We start from the raw sequence: 19245 nt of genomic DNA, 5'->3' as shown, positions 1-19245 counted from the left end.
GGTTTTTCCACCAGAGGCATATGACCTGCATCTAATTGTTGGGAAACGCAAATGCAGGAGGGCACTGTGCACAGTAACCGACCTGTGACCTCCCAAAGTGTTAGGAGTCAAGACAGAGTTATTGTTCCAGATTTTAGGGAAACTACAGAGAAATAGCAGCTAATTACAGCAGCTAATTCTAAACTGGATCTATTCCTTAGAAATACGTTATTTGGTAAACGGCAGGAAGCTGAATGGCATCTGAGGATGAGATGGTCACAACACATGGCTGCCAATTTCATGTTTGGTGTGGCTGATTATATGGGGAACGTCCAGGTGCAGGAAACGCGCAGTGAAGGCTTTTAGGGGGATGGAGCAGCAGGTGGCAACTTACTCTTTGATGATTCTGGGGAAAAGTTCTTTTTCCTGTAATTGCAACTTTTCAGTAGTACAGTCGAGACTGTTTCAAAGTAAGCATTTTATTTTTTAAAAGTACCAGTTATTTTATTTCAGCAGATAAAAGTTTCTTTTTCTTAAAGAGGAAGTAGGGTATTTTCATGCAAGGTTGGCCAGATGGGAAGAATCTTCAGTTCAGGGGTGACTTGGCCCCATTAAGTTGAGAATAAAAGCTTACATGAGACCACATCTGAGAGTGGGTGGCTTGGAGCATGTGGGTCCCTCTGCTAGCTCAATGTGCTGGGCTGCTGCTGGAGAGGTCAACGGCTGAGGGACCGCTGCAGAGCTTCATACATCACTTGATCCTGAGGAGGGAGGAAGACGGAAGATAGCTGATCACTGTGATGGGCTAAATTGTGACACCACCCTCAAATTTACGTGTTGAAGTCCTAATGCCCAGGACCTCAGAGTGTGACCATATGGAGGGAAGATCTTTAAAGAGGTAATTAAGGTAAAATCAAGTCATCAGGGTGGGCTCTAATCTAATATGACTGGGGTCCTTTTAAAATGAGATTAAGACACAGACATGCAGGGAAGGAATATACGTGGGGGCACAGGAGTAAGACAGTCCACTGCAAGGAGAGGGCCTCAGTAGAAACCAACCCTACTGACACCTTATCCTGGACCTCTACTCTCCAGAACCTCGAGAACTAATTTCTGTTGTTTAAACCATCCAGTCTATGGTACTTAGATAAAGCAGTTCCAGCAAACAAATGCACAAGAGAGCTGACCTCACCTCCCTAAACTTCACTTGCTCTCCTGTCTGTAGGGAACACCCACATTCTTATAATAGTTCACTGAAGTTTGCCCTAAAACTCAGGTTCTAAGGTTCTTAACGTTTAAGTCTATTTAGTGAAGGAAGCACAATTCTGAACTAGACAGAGTCCAGATGGGAATGGGAGGCAAAAGCCATTGCCTCCCCCACTACGCGGCATTGGTAAGAAGCTGCCACAGTTTTTTCCAGGGTGGCTGTATCATTTCACATTTTCAGCAACAATGTATGAGTTCTAGCTGCTTTCTTCCTTGCCTCCTTCAACTGCAGTCACCCTGGAGTGGTGACAGGCCACCACGAGCCCATACTCAGATTTTCAGTGTCAGGAGGAGATCCACCCACAACCTTTATCCCAAAGAAACACGTGCAGTATGGCTTTTACTTTCCAACCCTTTAAAATCCTTCTTAAAAATCCTATTTTGGAGGGGCAGAGCCAGGATGGCGGCATGAGTAGAGCAGTGGAAATCTCCTCGCAAAAACACATAGAGCTATGAAAATATAACAAAGAAAAATCTTCCTAAAATAGAGACCACAGGACACAGGACAACATCCAGACCACATCCACACCTGCAAGAACCCAGCGCCTTGCGAAGGGGGTAAGATACAAGCCCCGGCCCGGCGGGACCCGAGCGCCCCTCCCCCCGGCTCCCGGCGGGTGGAAAGAAACCGGAGCGGTTTTTTTTTGGCGAGTGCTTTTTAGAAGCCTTAAAGGGATGGGCCCCCGTTGCTAGGGAGGCAGGGTGGCGGGACCGGTGAGCAGGTGCCTGGGACCGCCGCCTGAGGACAAAGAATATCCCACGTTTCTCCCTGCAGGACAGGCGGGCGGTTGCCTGAGACCGGCGCCTGAGGACGGAGGAAATCGCGCGTTTTTCCCCTTTTTTTTTTCTCTTTTTGGCGAGCGCTTTTTGAAAGCCTTAAAGGGACAGGGACCCCGGTGCTAGGGAGGCAGGGCGGTGGGACTGGTGAGCAGGTGCCCGGGACCGGCGCCTGGGGACAAAGAATATCCCACGTTTTTCCCTGCGGGACCGGTGGACGGGTGCCTGAGACCGGCACTTGAGGACAGAGGAAATCGCGCGTTTTCCCCTTTTTTTTTTCTCTTTTTTGCGAGTGCTTTTTGGAAGCCTAAAAGGGACAGGGACTCCGGTGCTAGGGAGGCAGGGCGGCGGGACTGGTGAGCGGGTGCCTGGGACCGGCACCTGAGGACAAAGAATATCCCGCATTTTTCCCTGTGGGACCGGTGGGCAGGTGCCTCAGACCGGCACCTGAGGACGGAGGAAATCGCGCGTTTTTCCCCTTTTTTTCTCTCTTTTTGGCGAGTGCTTTTTGGAAGCCTTAAAGGGACAGGGATCCAGGTGCTAGGGAGGCAGGGCGGCGGGACTGGTGAGCGGGTGCCTGGGACCAGCACCTGAGGACAAAGAATATCGAGCGTTCTTTCCCTGCGGGACCGGTGGGTGGGTGCTTCTTGGAAGCCTTGAAAGGACAGGGACCCTGGTGCTAGAGAGACAGGGCAGCAGGAACAGTGAGCGGGTGCCTGGGACCGGCACATGAGGACAAAAAAAAAAAAAAATCGCGTGTTTTTTCCTTTTTTTTTTTCTTTCTGTTCCCTCTCTCATTGTTGCTGTTGTTGTTTTGGTTTGGAGAGTGCTTTTTGGAAGTCTTAAAGGGGCAGGACAGGTCACTTAGACCAGAGGCAGGGAATCTGGGGATCTCTGGGCACTCTAACCCCCTGGGCAGCAGGGAGCACAGAGGCCCCTTACGGAGATAAATAGCCTCACGGCCGCTCCCCCTCCAACGGGGCTCCACCATTTTGGAGGAACAGCCCAAGCCAGGCCAAGCCCACAGCAACAGCGGACATAAACCCCATAGCAACTGGGCAGGAAGCAGAAGCCCTGTCTGCGCACAGCTGCCCAGCACAAGCAACTAGAGGTCGCTATTCTCCCAGGAGAAGGCCACAAACCAACAAGAAGGGAAGCTCTTCCAGCGGTCACTTGTACCAGCTCTGCAAACTATCTCTATCACCATGAAAAGGCAAAACTACAGGCAGACAAAGATCACAGAGACAACACCTGAGAGGGAGACAGACCTAACTAGTCCTCCTGAAAAAGAATTCAAAATAAAAATCATGAACATGCTGACAGAGATGCAGAGAAAAATGCAAGAGCAATGGGATGAGATGCAGAGAAAAATGCAAGAGCAGTGGGATGAGATGCAGAGAAAAATGCAAGAGCAGTGGGATGAAGTCCGGAAGGAGATCACAGATGTCAGGAAGGAGATCACAAAAGTGACACAATCCCTGGAAGGATTTATAAGCAGAATGGATACGATGCAAGAGGCCATTGAAGGAATAGAAGCCAGAGAACAGGAACGTATAGAAGCTGACATAGAGAGAGATAAAAGGATCTCCAGGAATGAACAACACTAAGAGAAATATGTCACCAAACCAAAAGGAATAATATTCGTATTATAGGGGTACCAGAAGAAGAAGAGAGAGGAAAAGGGATAGAAAGTCTCTTTGAAGAAATAATTGCTGAAAACTTCCCCAAACTGGGGGAGGAAATAATCGAACAGACCATGGAATTACACAGAACTCCCAACAGAAAGGATCCAAGGAGGACAACACCAAGACACATAGTAATTAAAATGGCAAGGATCAAGGACAAGGAAAGAGTTTTAAAGGCAGCTAGAGAGAAAAAGGTCACCTATAAAGGAAAACCCATCAGGCTAACATCAGACTTCTCAACAGAAACCCTACAGGCCAGAAGAGAATGGCATGATATACTTAATGCAATGAAACAGAAGGGCCTTGAACCAAGGATACTGTATCCAGCACGACTATCATTTAAATATGATGGCGGGATTAAACAATTCCCAGACAAGCAAAAGCTGAGGGAATTTGCTTCCCACAAACCACCTCTACAGGGCATCCTACAAGGACTGCTCTAGATGGGAGCACCCCTAAAAAGAGCACAGAACAAAACACACAACATATGAAGAATGGAGGAGGAGGAATAAGAAGGGAGAGAAGAAAAGAATCTCCGGACAGTGTATATAACAGCTCAATGAGCGAGCTAAGTTAGGCAGTAAGATACTAAAGAAGCTAACCTTGAACCTTTGGTAACCACGAATCTAAAGCCTGAAATGGCAATAAGTACCTATCTCTCAATAGTCACCCTAAATGTAAATGGACTTAAGGCACCAATCAAAAGACATAAAGTAATAGAATGGATAAAAAAGCAAGACCCATCTATATGCTGCTTACAAGAAACTCACCTTAAACCCAAAGATAAGCATAGACTAAAAGTCAAGGGATGGAAAAACATATTTCAGGCAAACAACAGTGAGAAGAAAGCAGGGGTTGCAGTACTAATATCAGACAAAGTAGACTTCAAAACAAAGAAAGTAACAAGAGATAAAGAAGGATACTACATAATGATAAAGGGCTCAGTCCAACAAGAGGATATAACCATTCTAAATATATATGCACCCTATACAGGAGCACCAGCATATGTGAAGCAAATACTAACAGAACTAAAGAGGGAAACAGACTGCAATGCATTCATTGCAGGAGACTTCAACACACCACTCACCCCAAAGGATAGGTCCACCGGGCAGAAAATAAGTAAAGACACGCAGGCATTGAACAACACACTAGAACAGATGGATCTAATAGACATCTATAGAACTCTACATCCAGAACAAACAGGATACATACTCTTCTCAAGTGCACATGGAACATTCTCCAGAATAGACCACATACTAGCTCACAAAAAGAGCCTCAGTAAATTCCAAAATATTGAAATTCTACCAACCAATTTTTCAGACCACAAAGGTATGAAAGTAGAAATAAATTCTACAAAGAAAACAAAAAGGCTCACAAACACATGGAGGCTTAACAACATGCTACTAAATAATCAATGGATCAATGAACAAATCAAAATAGAGATCAAGGAATATATAGAAACAAATGACAACAACAACACTAAGCCCCAACTTCTGTGGGATGCAGCGAAAGCAGTCTTAAGAGGAAAGTATATAGCAATCCAGGCACACTTGAAGAAGGAAGAACAATCCCAAATGAATAGTCTAACATCACAATTATTAAAACTGGAAAAAGAAGAACAAATGAGGCCTAAAGTCAGCAGAAGGAGGGACATAATAAAGATCAGAGAAGAAATAAACAAAATTGAGAAGAATAAAACAATAGCAAAAATCAACGAAACCAAGAGCTGGTTCTTCGAGAAAATAAACAAAATAGATAAGCCTCTAGCCCAACTTATTAAGAGAAAAAGAGAGTCAACACAAATCAACATAATCAGAAATGAGAATGGAAAAATCATGACAGACTCCACAGAAATACAAAGAATTATTAAAGACAACTATGAAAACCTATATGCCAACAAGCTGGAAAACCTAGAAGAAATGGACAACTTCCTAGAAAAATACAACCTCCCAAGACTGACCAAGGAAGAAACACAAAAGTTAAACAAACCAATTACGAGCAAAGAAATTGAAACAGTAATCAAAAAACTACCCAAGAACAAAACCCCGGGGCCGGACGGATTTACCTCGGAATTTTATCAGACACACAGAGAAGACATAATACCCATTCTCCTTAAAGTGTTCCACAAAATAGAAGAAGAGGGAATACTCCCAAACTCATTCTATGAGGCCAACATCACCCTAATACCAAAACCAGGCAAAGACCCCACCAAAAAAGAAAATTACAGACCAATATCCCTGATGAATGTAGATGCAAAAATACTCAATAAAATATTAGCAAACAGAATTCAACACTATATCAAAAGGATCATCCACCATGACCAAGTGGGGTTCATCCCAGGGATGCAAGGATGGTACAACATTCGAAAATCCATCAACATCATCCACCACATCAACAAAAAGAAAGACAAAAACCACATGATCATCTCCATAGATGCTGAAAAAGCATTTGACAAAATTCAACATCCATTCATGATAAAAACTCTCAGCAAAATGGGAATAGAGGGCAAGTACCTCAACATAATAAAGGCCATATATGATAAACCCACAGCCAGCATTATACTGAACAGCGAGAAGCTGAAAGCATTTCCTCTGAGATCGGGAACCAGACAGGGATGCCCACTCTCCCGACTGTTATTTAACATAGTACTGGAGGTCCTAGCCACAGCAATCAGACAAAACAAAGAAATACAAGGAATCCAGATTGGTAAAGAAGAAGTTAAACTGTCACTATTTGCAGATGATATGATACTGTACATAAAAAACCCTAAAGACTCCACTCCAAAACTACTAGAACTGATATCAGAATACAGCAAAGTTGCAGGATACAAAATTAACACACAGAAATCTGTAGCTTTCCTATACACTAACAACGAATCAATAGAAAGAGAAATCAGGAAAACAGTTCCATTCACCATTGCATCAAAAAGAATAAAATACCTAGGAATAAACCTAACCAAAGAAGTGAAAGACTTAAACTCTGAAAACTACAAGTCACTCTTAAGAGAAATTAAAGGGGACACTAATAAATGGAAACTCATCCCATGCTCATGGCTAGGAAGAATTAATATCATTAAAATGGCCATCCTGCCCAAAGCAATATACAGGTTTGATGCAATCCCTCTCAAATTACCAGCAACATTCTTCAATGAATTGGAACAAATAATTCAAAAATTCATATGGAAACACCAAAGACCCCGAATAGCCAAAGCAATCCTGAAAAAGAAGAATAAAGTAGGGGGGATCTCACTCCCCAACTTCAAGCTCTACTACAAAGCCATAGTAATCAAGACAATTTGGTACTGGCACAAGAACAGAGCCACAGACCAGTGGAACAGATTAGAGACTCCAGAAATTAACCCAAACATATATGGTCAATTCATATTTGATAAAGGAGCCATGGACATACAATGGCAAAATGACAGTCTCTTCAACAGATGGTGCTGGCAAAACTGGACAGCTACATGTAGGAGAATGAAACTGGACCATTGTCTAACCCCATATACAAAGGTAAACTCAAAATGGATCAAAGACCTGAATGTAAGTCATGAAACCATTAAACTCTTGGAAAAAAACATAGGCAAAAACCTCTTAGACATAAACATGAGTGACCTCTTCTTGAACATATCTCCCCAGGCAAGGAAAACAACAGCAAAAATGAGCAAGTGGGACTACATTAAGCTGAAAAGCTTCTGTACAGCGAAAGACACCATCCATAGAACAAAAAGGAACCCTACAGTATGGGAGAATATATTTGAAAATGACAGATCCGATAAAGGCTTGACGTCCAGAATATTTAAAGAGCTCACACGCCTCAACAAACAAAAAACAAATAACCCAATTAAAAAATGGGCAGAGGAACTGAACAGACAGTTCTCCAAAAAAGAAATACAGATGGCCAAGAGACACATGAAAAGATGCTCCACATCACTAATTATCAGAGAAATGCAAATTAAAACTACAAGGAGGTATCACCTCACACCAGTAAGGAGAGCTGCCATCCAAAAGACAAACAACAACAAATGTTGGAGAGGCTGTGGAGAAAGGGGAACCCTCCTACACTGCTGGTGGGAATGTAAATTAGTTCAACCATTGTGGAAAGCAGTATGGAGGTTCATCAAAATGCTCAAAACAGACCTACCATTTGACCCAGGAATTCCACTCCTAGGAGTTTACCCTAAGAACGCAGCAATCAAGTTTGAGAAAGACAGATGCACCCCTATGTTTATCGCAGCGCTATTTACAATAGCCAAGAAGTGGAAGCAACCTAAATGTCCATCGGTAGATGAATGGATAAAGAAGATGTGGTACATATACACAATGGAATACTACTCAGCCATAAGAAGTGGAAAAATCCAACCATTGGCAGCAACATGGATGGAGCTGGAGAGTATTATGCTCAGTGAAATAAGCCAAGCGGAGAAAGAGAAATACCAAATGATTTCACTCATCTGAGGAGTATAGGAACAAAGGAAAAACTGAAGGAACAAAACAGCAGTGGAATTACAGAACCCAAAAATGGAATAACAGGTACCAAAGGGAAAGGAAATGGGGAGGATGGGTGGGCAGAGAGGGATGGGGGGGGAAGAAGAAGGGGGGTATTAAGATTAGCATGCATGGGGGGGAGGGAGAAAGGGGAGGGTGGGCTGCACAACACAGAGAGGACAAGTAGTGACTCTACAACATTTTGCTAAGCTGATGGACAGTAACCGTAATGTGGTTGTTAGGGGGGACCTGATATAGGGGAGAGCATAGTAAACATAGTATTCTTCATGTAAGTGTAGATTAAAAAAAAAGAAAAAAAGAAAGAAAGAAAGAAAAGGGGGATTACTCCTTGACAGGATAAAACTATTGGTAAATCAAAGATCAACGCATGCTTTAAATATCCTTAATGTTGATCACTTAAAGGGTGTCAGATGATCAGCTATGGAGGTACTCTTTTCTGATAATATTCCTTTCTCTTAATTAAAAAAAAAGCAGTTACTGTGTGCTGACCTCCAATGAGTTCTGCGCAGTGGTATAGAGGGCATGTCAAAGTGTGGGCAAAGGGTCTGTTTCTATGCAGAAGATCAAGGCCTAGCTTGGATACCCAGAAAATGAACTAAGATACGATATGAGGAGGAGCTTCCGGCATCAGCACTCTCTGGAGGACTTGTGCCGGGGGATGATCATCAAAAAGCCTCCACAGGGATCCGGACGATGCTGCGGTTGGGGCTGCATCCAGCCCACCGTCTCCTGGACTTGCCATAGGAATGAGGAGGGAGATGTCTAGGCTGGCATGTGCATTACAGTGAGACAACGAATTTGACCGGATCTGTACTGTTGGAACTCAACCAGGAGTTGGGAAGGGTGCAAGTTGTAGCACTCCAAAATCTCATGACTATAGACTATCTATGGTTAAAAGAACATATGGGATGTGAACAGATCCCAGAAATGGGCTGCTTTTATTTGTCTGATGGTTCAAGTACAGTTGGACAATATCCATCAGATCATAGATAAAATTTTCACAAATGCCTAGGGTGCCTAAATGGTTTTCTTGGCTTCACTGGAGATGGATGGTAATTATAGATTTGCTTTGTTTATGTCACCGTATTCCTATTATGTTAATATGTGTGTGCAAATTAGTTAGTAGTTTAAAACCTATACATACTTAAGGTACTATACAAGAAGATATGTCAAAGAAATAATCAATCCTCCCATGTTTCCTTCATATGCTACATCTATAGCTTTTCTTCTTCCTTCCTAATTACAACCCTTAAATAGAATTCGTGCCTCATATCGAATTTACCGAGTATCATAATTCCTCCAGGTGGTAAAGATACCTCGAGACAAGTGCTGGGCATAGAAGCCACAGGGCATAAATCTGCAAAGAAGTAAAAAGCTAACCTTTGCAAACAATATGGCTTCTCTCTCACTTACCAACTTTACATTTCCCTGTATGGCCCGGAAGATGACTGGTTAGCCAGAGACGGGTAAGATTCCTCTAGGGAGGAACAACCTAAGACAGGCACAGTCGCAGGGGGGCCATCAGGTGAGAATTTGGGGATCAACAGAGGTGAGACTCAGAACCTCACCCCCCCTGCTTTGAGAGAAATCTTCTGCATCCGTGGATGTCTTGCTGCCCTTGTCTAGCCTGGATTAATACTTAGTCCATAGGCACACACCTGATCATCTGATCATCTACATTTGCCCTCTTACAGCACTAAACTATGTTTTCTACCTTTATCTTGCATCTACCTACCACTTCAGCATTTTATTAAAAATAAAAATAATAATAATAATAGGAGAAATGTGGGATCAACATATAGATCAAGTACAAAAATCAAACGAATATTCATATTTGACCTGATTGTTTATAGGTCATAATGCATGATCAAAACCGAAAGTTTCTGTGATGAATGCCCTTGTACTGTTCACCATGTAAGAATTTATTCACTATGTAAGAATTCGTTCACCATGTAAGAACTTGTTCGTTATGCTTCCGAAAATTGGAGACTGACGAGAATTAGGCTTGAGATGGATTAATGATTGTACGTTGAGCATTGACCCCCCCTATACAGAATTTTATTGTTGTTAACAACCATTTGATCAATAAATATGAGAGATGCCCTCTCAAAAAAAAAAAATCCAATTTTGTTGAATTATTCCTTTGGGTAGGTAAAATGTCTGAAAGATTTGAAGGTATATAAAGTTATAAAGTGGAAAAAGCGTCTCTCCTACTATGACCCCATCCAGTGTTATTTGCACAGACAAGCAAACATGTTTTTAACATTAAATAGTGGGATACTACATGCATGACTCCTTTCTATTTAACAATATATTTAGCAGATATTCTTAAGTCTTTTTTTGAGCAGTTATATCAGAATTCATTATGTGATCGTTTTGAATTTCAAGCTTCGGCTATTATTGTACAAAGCGCTCCAAAGAGTAAGTAACTTTATACTACCGTGTATTTCTGAGGATCATTCATAGACAGGAGTTGCTGGGTCTTCTTTTTGGTAATTATGATTCAGTCCAGCCAAAGGGAGGTACTGGTGGGCACCCCACCAGCTGTGTATGAGACCAACTGTGTCATCATATCCTGGCCTAAACGGATGTGATCAAGTTTTGAGATTTCTCCCAATTGACAGGTGAAAAGTAGTATCTCAGTTGCTTCTTTTTTCTCATCAGTAAGCAGAAATTTTTTCTGTATGTCTAACAAGCTCATTTCCTTTTCTGTGAAAGGTCTGTTCATATTCTTTGTCCATTTTCTATTTTCCAACAATTTCTATGTTGGTCTTTTTCTTATCAATTTCAAGTTGTGCTTTGTGCATGCAGCCTATGTGATATGAACAGCAAATATTTTTCCTATTTGGTCACTTGTGCTTTGAGAATTTTTTTAAATGCAGACATTTTTATTTATGTGTATCAGGTTCTTTAGTCTTTTCACCTATGGTTGTTGGGTTTTGCACTGGAGTAAAAAAGGTCCTCCCTAACTTGAGTTTTCCCCCCAAATCCCTGTTTTCCTCAAGTACATTTATGGTTTTTATATTGAAATCCCTGATTCATTTGGAATCTATCCTCGTGTACATATGGAAGAGGAGTCCAACTTTAATTTTCTGAGATGGCTTTCTAGCTATCCCAATCAATCACCAAATAATCCATCTTTCTGTTACTGGTGTGGGGAATATTATATAATAGGCATTTTTATATATAAATGATGTATTATATTAGAGTAATGCCTGAACTTTCTGTTCTGTTCCACTTGTCAGCCAATTCATGCACCACTACCACAATGTTTCACTCTTAGGCTTTTGAAAAACATACCAGTGTTTTTTAGGCCCCACCCCCAGCCTGATCTTCTTTTTGCAATTTTCCTGGCTGTTCTGGTTTTCTTATTTTCCCTACATAAGACTTTAGGTCACCCATGTCTGGTTCCAAAAAAGATGCTAAAATTAAATTAAAAAACAAAGAGTAGAGTCATTAAAATAATGTTGAACAGTACCAAATGGCCTTAGCACTAAAGTTTCTTCTATTAAGCAGCAGACTGGAAAAGACTAGTCAACAAGCTTGTTGTATTCCATTGCCAAAAGGAGGAGCCACCAAGTACGATAACAGAATTCCCTAACTTTAGCATGACTTGCAGAGAGATAAGGAGAAGTGGAGAGCTTAAAAAATTTACAGAAATTGTAAGCTAAACTCATGGAAATGAGCAGTAATATGTTCTTTCATATGTATAATGCCTCTGGCTTTTAAAAGTGAGTTTATGCCATTGTATTTTATTCTGACGATAATCCTGTGACAGATGAAGGCAGAATAGATGTAATCTCTCTAAACGAAACTGGAACACTTAAGCAGAGACAAAGGGCAGACATTCCATTCAAGAAGGAACGGCATTTATGGGGCTGCACTTAACACTTAGCTCTAGTCTGGTGGATTAAAAAAAAATGTCTAAAAGCTTGGTTCAGTGATTTTTCAGAGGTGAACATGAAATCAGTGTTGGTGAAATGCCATGTTAAATGCTGAGTTATCTCTGTAATTGGATAAAAGAGTCTCGGTATCTCAACATCACTGCTAGTGATATAAAGACCTATAAGCATGCTTTGTTTATAACCAGATTAAAGCAACTGGCTCATTTTTTAATAGCAAAATAACTTTTTAAGTTATAAAACAATATTTACTGCAGATATATTAGCAAATACAGATCAGCAGAAAAAAAATCCTTAATTTCCAGGGATAACTATTATTAGTATTTTGGTCTTCCACAGCTTTTAAATTATTATTTTTAAAATACTTAGTTCTTTGGAACAGGTGGTGCATCTGCATGGTTCCAACTTCAAATAGGACAAAGACTGATACTCACATTTCTGCCCTTCATTCACCCAGCTTCTTGCCCATGAGCAACTGCAACTGGTTTCTTAAGTAATTATTTCATAAGGGCCAGTTAATACACCAAACAAGGAAAGTAGTCCCTTGACGTTGAAGTTGAGCATTTTTTTAAGAGATCAACCAAAGCAGTAATCAGCTTGGTCATCTGCTTTATTAAAAATCCACTCTATGCCTATTTTCAAAATAGAAGTTGTAGCTTCTTATTCACTCAGGTAACTTTCAGAAGTCAAATGTCTGAAGATTTATGTCCACCAAAGATAGTAAAAGGAACACATCTTAGAGTCAAGAAGCATCACTTGGACTTAAATATATCCTTCCCTCGAGGATAACAAAATTCTGCAGTGTCTTGGAATTACAGGTTCATATATGCTTTTAATAAAATCAGTCATATTCCCTCTGTTATAGAGCTCATACCTTTAAGCAAAAACTAACTGCAAGCCATTTTTTAACATTAACAGAATTGAGTGACCAGGTTGATGTGTATCCTGTGTGACCTCTATGGTAGTGCTTACCATACAGCTTCTATTGCTCAAAAAGATGAGGAACCACATCTCACGTGCTTTTGTATCATGTGAATCTAGCACAGTGCCTGACATATATGTACAGCAGGTACACAATATTGCTTACCGATGGGACCTTATGTGACCATTAACACAGAGCTAAGGGAAGGGACACTCTGACTTGGAGAGTTTTCCTCTAGTACATGTCAACGTGACAGAAATAATCAGGCAAATGGACAAATTCACCATATAATCCCACGTGTGAAGAAGAAAGTGCCATGGACAATGGCGTGAAAAACTAAACCAATGGGTTCATAAAAAAGGAGAGTCCCTATGATATATCTTTAATAGAGGAGGAAAGAAAAACAATTAAGATTCATGTTTGAGTGAAGTTTCTTCCTGACAGCAAATAGTACCATGGTATGCAGAGTGATGAGCCACAATTTGAGAAAGTAAGTATCTGGGAAATCATCTCTAGGTCTCAACAGTGATGAACAGTTAACCGAGCTCTCTGGTGAGCAGTGACCCACACAGGACAAGGGGGTTTGGCTTCACTGGGGAGAACATAAAGGACGACACAGCTGAGATGAATGGCTCTCAATTCTGAAGAGTGACTGAGTCTGGTCTTACTTGCTCAGGAGTCCGTCACAAGGAACTGCCCACCTAGTAAGTGTTCCTGGACCACAGCAAGATAGCCAAGCACTAGAAAGTGGGATGGGCAGGAACTCAGAGGGAATGTTTGCTCACTTTCTTCGCTTCCCACCTGCAACTAGTCACTGAGTATTTCCTGGGTTAGATGGCAGATATTTGCATTTGGCTTCTAAACCAGACCGTATCAGTGTCGGCCAATCGCTGGACAGTGAATCCACTTTACATGCTGTTACTGTCCAACACCAAATTTAAAATCATTTGGCACCAGGAGGCAACTGCTCCAAGGAAAGAGATGGTATCAGCCAGTATGACAGATCCACCTGACCTGAGAGCACACTGAACATTTTGGAACTGTGAAGAACTGGGACTAAACTCAACACACCTTCCTTCTTCTTTTTAGATGCCTCCTGATCATTTATTCAATATTAACTCATTTAAAAATGACTGTTGTTTCTGTAAGTCTGAAAGGCTAACGTGTGGTGTTCCTTTCATATTTCACAAAATCTAATGATTCTCTTAGCGTGAAAAGAAGGATCAAAAATCCCAGCCCTGCCACTAACAAATTAGCTGGAGTACTAGTGTCTTATTTACAGATTTTCATTCTAGGGCTTGAAGTCATGACTTTAGAAAATTACGCTGCCCCTCAAAGCTAGCCTGGCCAGTTTCTCATTTCCCAGCTGGCAACAATGCTTGGTTTCTGTGGGGGCTCCCACCCTGGACTGGACCAATCCCAGGTTTCCCTGAGACTCTCCTGCCAGAGCCGTCTGGGATTCTCTTGCCATGGGATTAGAAAACCAGCTGCCTGTATGTTTACTTGCAGGCAGCCGCCCTCCCCCAAGAGATGAAGCAATGAGGTTTCTGTATCTAGCTAAACCTCATCATCCCTGTTTATATGGACCAGTGAAGTCCTCTGTTTTTCCACTTACAGTAGTTTGAATTGGGTTTCTGTCACTTAAACTTCAAGAGCCCTAATACTAAAAATAGAAAGAGGTGGCTTATAAGATCTCTTAATTTTACCGTAACTCAGGACAGCATCTCAACAAACACACCTTCCTTTTGGTTTGATTTTTTAAATGGACTCTGTTTGTAGCAAAGACTCTAATTTCAACTGAATTCTTCTAATCACAAGGAAAAAGTTATTTAGCATAGCTTTGATCTCTGAAGGTCCAGAACCAGACCCAAAACCAGAAAGAAGGAACTGAATCCTCAATAAACATGAGGTACATCAGTTTCAAATTTACTTGCAGAAAGTAAGCAAAGGTGGTAAAATGAAGACTTTAATCCTTAATTATCACAGCAATAAGGATGAAAACATGGTCAAATTTAGGAATCACGTCAGACAATTTTCAAACTTTGGATGATATACTTGCAGCCATCTATAATAAAATGACGAGCAATAAACATGGAAGTTTTTCAAAATTATAGCAGGAGAATATAAACAAACAAGTTTCTAGAAAACTCATTTTTTTAAGAGGCAAAGAAAGAGCATGACAAATATGAGTGAGTAGCCTTGGATAGCTCAATATATAAAAGCCGACTGATATAGTAGTAACAATTAGTAAACAAAATAAAAAAAATTTACAAACAACATCGAAAATTATAATTTGCTTAGGAATAAAACTGATGAAAGATGTGCAAGATATGTAGCTTGAAAACTCACAGTACTGGGAGAAATAAAATGGATCTAGTAAATTAAACACTTAAAAATATGTTTATGTAAGAGAAGTTAAATGAATCTAAATAAATGGACAGATATACTGAATTCATGGATCGGAAAACTCAGTATTTAAGACGTCTGCCTTCCCAACTGGTCTACAAACTCAATGCAATGCCATTTAAAATCCCAGCAGGATTCCTTGGCAGAAATAGGCAAACTGATTGTAAATCTTACATGGAAATGCAAAGGGCCTAAAACAGACAAAATACTTTTGGGAAAAAAAGAACAAATTTGGAGGACCTACGCTACCAGATCTCAATACTTATGTATCTGTAATAATTAATACAGGAGCAAGAAAGATACAGTGGCATAAACATAAAGATCAATGGCACAAAATAAAAAATACAAATAGACTCATGCACACACTATCAATTGGTTTTCAAAATGAGGGGGCAGTAGTGCAGTAAGAAAGTCTTTTCAGCAAACAGGGCCAGAGTAACTAGAGAACCAGATGGAGAAAAGTAATTGTGATCCCTACCTCACATCAAATTCAGAAATTAACTTGAAGTTTATCATAGACCTAAAGAAAATAACCTAACTTGTAGAAAAAAACAAAGAAGAAAATTTTTGCAAACTTGGGATAGTCCAAATTTCTTACAACAGAAACACACAAACGATACAAGAAAAAACGATAAATTGGCCTTCATCTGAATTCAAAACTCCCGTTCTTCAAAAGATGCCTTAAGAAAATAAAAAGGTAAACAACAGAGCAGGAGAAAATATCCTCAATATATATATCTGAAAAAGGACTTCAATCCAAAATAAATTAAGAATTTGTACAACGGTATAATGGGAAAAACAACTCAATTTTTTAAAGAGCAAAGGATGAGGACACACAACAAGATACCCAAATGGCCAATAAGCATGTGAAAACACACTCAACATTTCAGCCATCAGGGACATGCAAATTTAAACCACAAGGGGATACTACTTCAAATCCAGTAGAATGGCTAAAAGTAAACAATACTCAAGTGTCAGTGACAGAGTGGATCAACTGGACCTCTCACAAAATGCAAAATGGTAGAGCCACTGTGGAAAAAGGGTTTGCTGTTGCCTATACAGTTAAACATACACATACCATAAGACCCAGAAATTTCTCTCCTTGCATTTTACTCAAGAGAAATAAAAACACATGTTCACACAAATCAAAACACATGTACATGCACACAAACACACATTCAGAGCACCTTTATTCATTACTCCCAAAAACTGAGAACAACTAAAGTGTCCACCAACAGGTGAGAGGATGAGCAAACGGTGGTTAATATTCATGCAGCAGAGAACGGACTAAACTACTGAAGAACACAACATGGATGAATATCCCTGACACAATGAGTATATACTGTATGATTTTCCCTTATGTAAAGTTCTGAACCAGGCAAAGCTGGACATGATGACACACATCAGGTCAGCACTGCCTGGGGTGGCATCTGGAAGGAGCTTTCCGGGGCACAGGAATGGTCTAGACACTAACTGCGGGTCTGGTTACACTGGCCCAAACTAATGGAACTGGATTGTGTATTACTGCATGTAAATTAAACTTCAATTTAAAAAAGTAGGTTTAGAGGAGGTGAGCGGCAAACATGGAGCTATGCCTGTATGTCCTCATTCTTGGGAAGCATCGAAACTCAGGTTGAAGTAATTTCAATTTAATAACTTTTTAGGGAGGACATGTGTATCACTAGTCTCTTGCTGATCAGAATGGAAAGTGCCAATATTAATAACTATAAACTTTTTAATCTTAATTAATAAAACTGTTTTACTTAAGAGATGTTCAGTGAAACAAAACATTTCCTGAGGTCAAGGGAGACTATTTTTTCTCCCAATATGGTAAAAGCCTTCAGTCATGTGCCTAAAAGATACCACTACTAGCCCAAACCCCTTAACTGGCTCTCTTAGTTGAAAGACGGTCAACTAACAGAACATTTAGTCTTGGAGTCAGAGGCACTGAAGGCACTGAATGAACCACAGCAACCCATCTCACACACCTGTGCAGACTCGGACTTGGAGTTTCAATCAATGATCATAATAAGAAATACTGAACCTGGGGTGATAAATGGCCAAGGATTTAAAGGAATTTTAACTTACTACTATTTTAACTTAATATAAACAGAACACCTTGAAAGTAAGATAAGAAATTATTTGTTAAAAAGAGTGTAGTAGTTTGAATAATACTTGAATGAGTCTGATGAAAAATTCTGAGACTAGGGAAACAGACACAGAGGTCATTCTCTGAATTTCAGTGTGTAAGAACCATGTAAAATTAAAACCTCTCTCTCAAGAAAGATCTCGCTAAAGTAATCATTCTGCTGTTTCCTTAAGTTCATACACACTGGCTGCAATTCTACTCTCTCTTCTCCGCATTTCTTACCTTTTTTGATATAGATGACTTTACTTTCTTGAAAGCCTCTTCAAAGTGCCTCTGACTGACCTTGAGTTCACCTGTGGAGCAAATGTATAAATAAATATATGTATCTAGGCACAGTACACTCACAGTCACTTATGATTTTGTCTCTGAAGAGACTTCCACATGTTCAAGGGGGATATCGAGGAAATTATTTAGGTCACTGATTTTCTTCTTTTTTAGAATGATATTCAAACCAGATATATTCTGTCCATCAGAATTTTGAAGACTTTTTTTTTTCCATTTTAATTTACACATACCTGACCAAATTTTACATAAATGTTTGTTTTATAATATAGACTTTAGAATAATCTTTCCCTGCTCAGCAATCAAAACATTTATTTTGGGACAAATTATATAAAAAAGTATTATATCTTCAGAGAGATATTCTTATCTTTAAAAAAACAGTCCACATCTAACTTAGCCCGCCCATCCCAGCTTTAATGAAGCACTGGTGACATGTAATATGAGTAAATTTAAGGTGCTATGTGATGATGTGATAGACAGATATTGCAAAATGATCACTTCATAAAGGCTAGTTAACACCTCCATCTCTACACGATTACCTTCTTTGTGGTGGTGACTTTTTAAGAGCTGCTCCTTTAATGCCCTTCAAAGATACTATACAGTACTGCCAACTAGTCACCACGCCCTGCACTAAACCCCCAGGACAAACTCATCTTACAGCAGAAAGCTGGGATCCTTTGACCAGTCTCCTCATTTCCCCCATGTTTGTCAGATTTTAACACAGTGACAGCCAAAAAGACCTACCACTCATAACACATGACCTCTGTTGCCCTCTGTGCATTGTTTACCTTGACTTAATGGTGACATTTATGAAGAACCAGAATTATCTTCTAAGATAGTTCAAATAAATTTAACTTGTTTGAATGGGAATGAAATGTACAATTCCATCATATTTAAGAGCACACACAAACAATCAGGTGCTATGGAGTTATAACTAAATCTTAAAATTAAACAACAAGAAAACTCAGACACTTCATAAGTAAGAGATGTGTGTGGAAAAATCTAAGCTAAGCATATGCTGATCTAATATCATTGCACATGTGTTTTTTAAGCTCTCCAATTAGGCTGCATTTTAACTGGAAAGTAGGTGTCAGACTAGCAAAAGAACAGGAAGCCTTTCCAGAACTGATAAATACACCAAACTCATGGCGAAGAGAGATGAAGAGACGCACTTGCCTAAACCTAAAAACCTAAGCATTTGTATGTGATTAGAGGCACCAAATCTGTCATTATTATGGTTGTCAGCTACAGAGGTTACATCACTTTCCAGAATGGTTTCTAAAGGTTTCATCAGAAAAGTGTCAGTTTTAATATCACAGATAACTGATGTTAGCAAATGGTCATTTTCTAGGTCAACAGTGGTTTTAGGTAT

The 19245-nt window shown here is 40.1% G+C and overlaps 1 protein-coding gene across 10 annotated transcripts in view; it reads right to left on the bottom strand.

Moving 5' to 3' along the window:
* Positions 1–442: 442 nt before the first annotated feature.
* Positions 443–19245, bottom strand: part of NVL (nuclear VCP like) — a 136267-nt gene continuing 117464 nt past the window's right edge. For all 10 annotated transcript variants that reach the window (XR_012122748.1, XR_012122749.1, XR_012122747.1 and 7 more), the window contains 2 exons: positions 17814–17884; positions 443–740 (listed from right to left, as the gene is read on the bottom strand). Coding sequence is in view for 7 of the 10 variants with exons in the window: in XM_073216668.1 (XP_073072769.1) it covers positions 696–740; positions 17814–17884 (116 nt within the window). In the remaining 3 variants the exon portion in view is untranslated. The remainder of the gene's footprint in view (positions 741–17813; positions 17885–19245) is intronic.

The sequence above is a fragment of the Manis javanica genome, chromosome 11 (genome assembly GCF_040802235.1).
Source record: "Manis javanica isolate MJ-LG chromosome 11, MJ_LKY, whole genome shotgun sequence".
NCBI lineage: Eukaryota > Metazoa > Chordata > Mammalia > Pholidota > Manidae > Manis > Manis javanica.
This window is presented reverse-complemented; position numbering and strand designations above follow the sequence as displayed.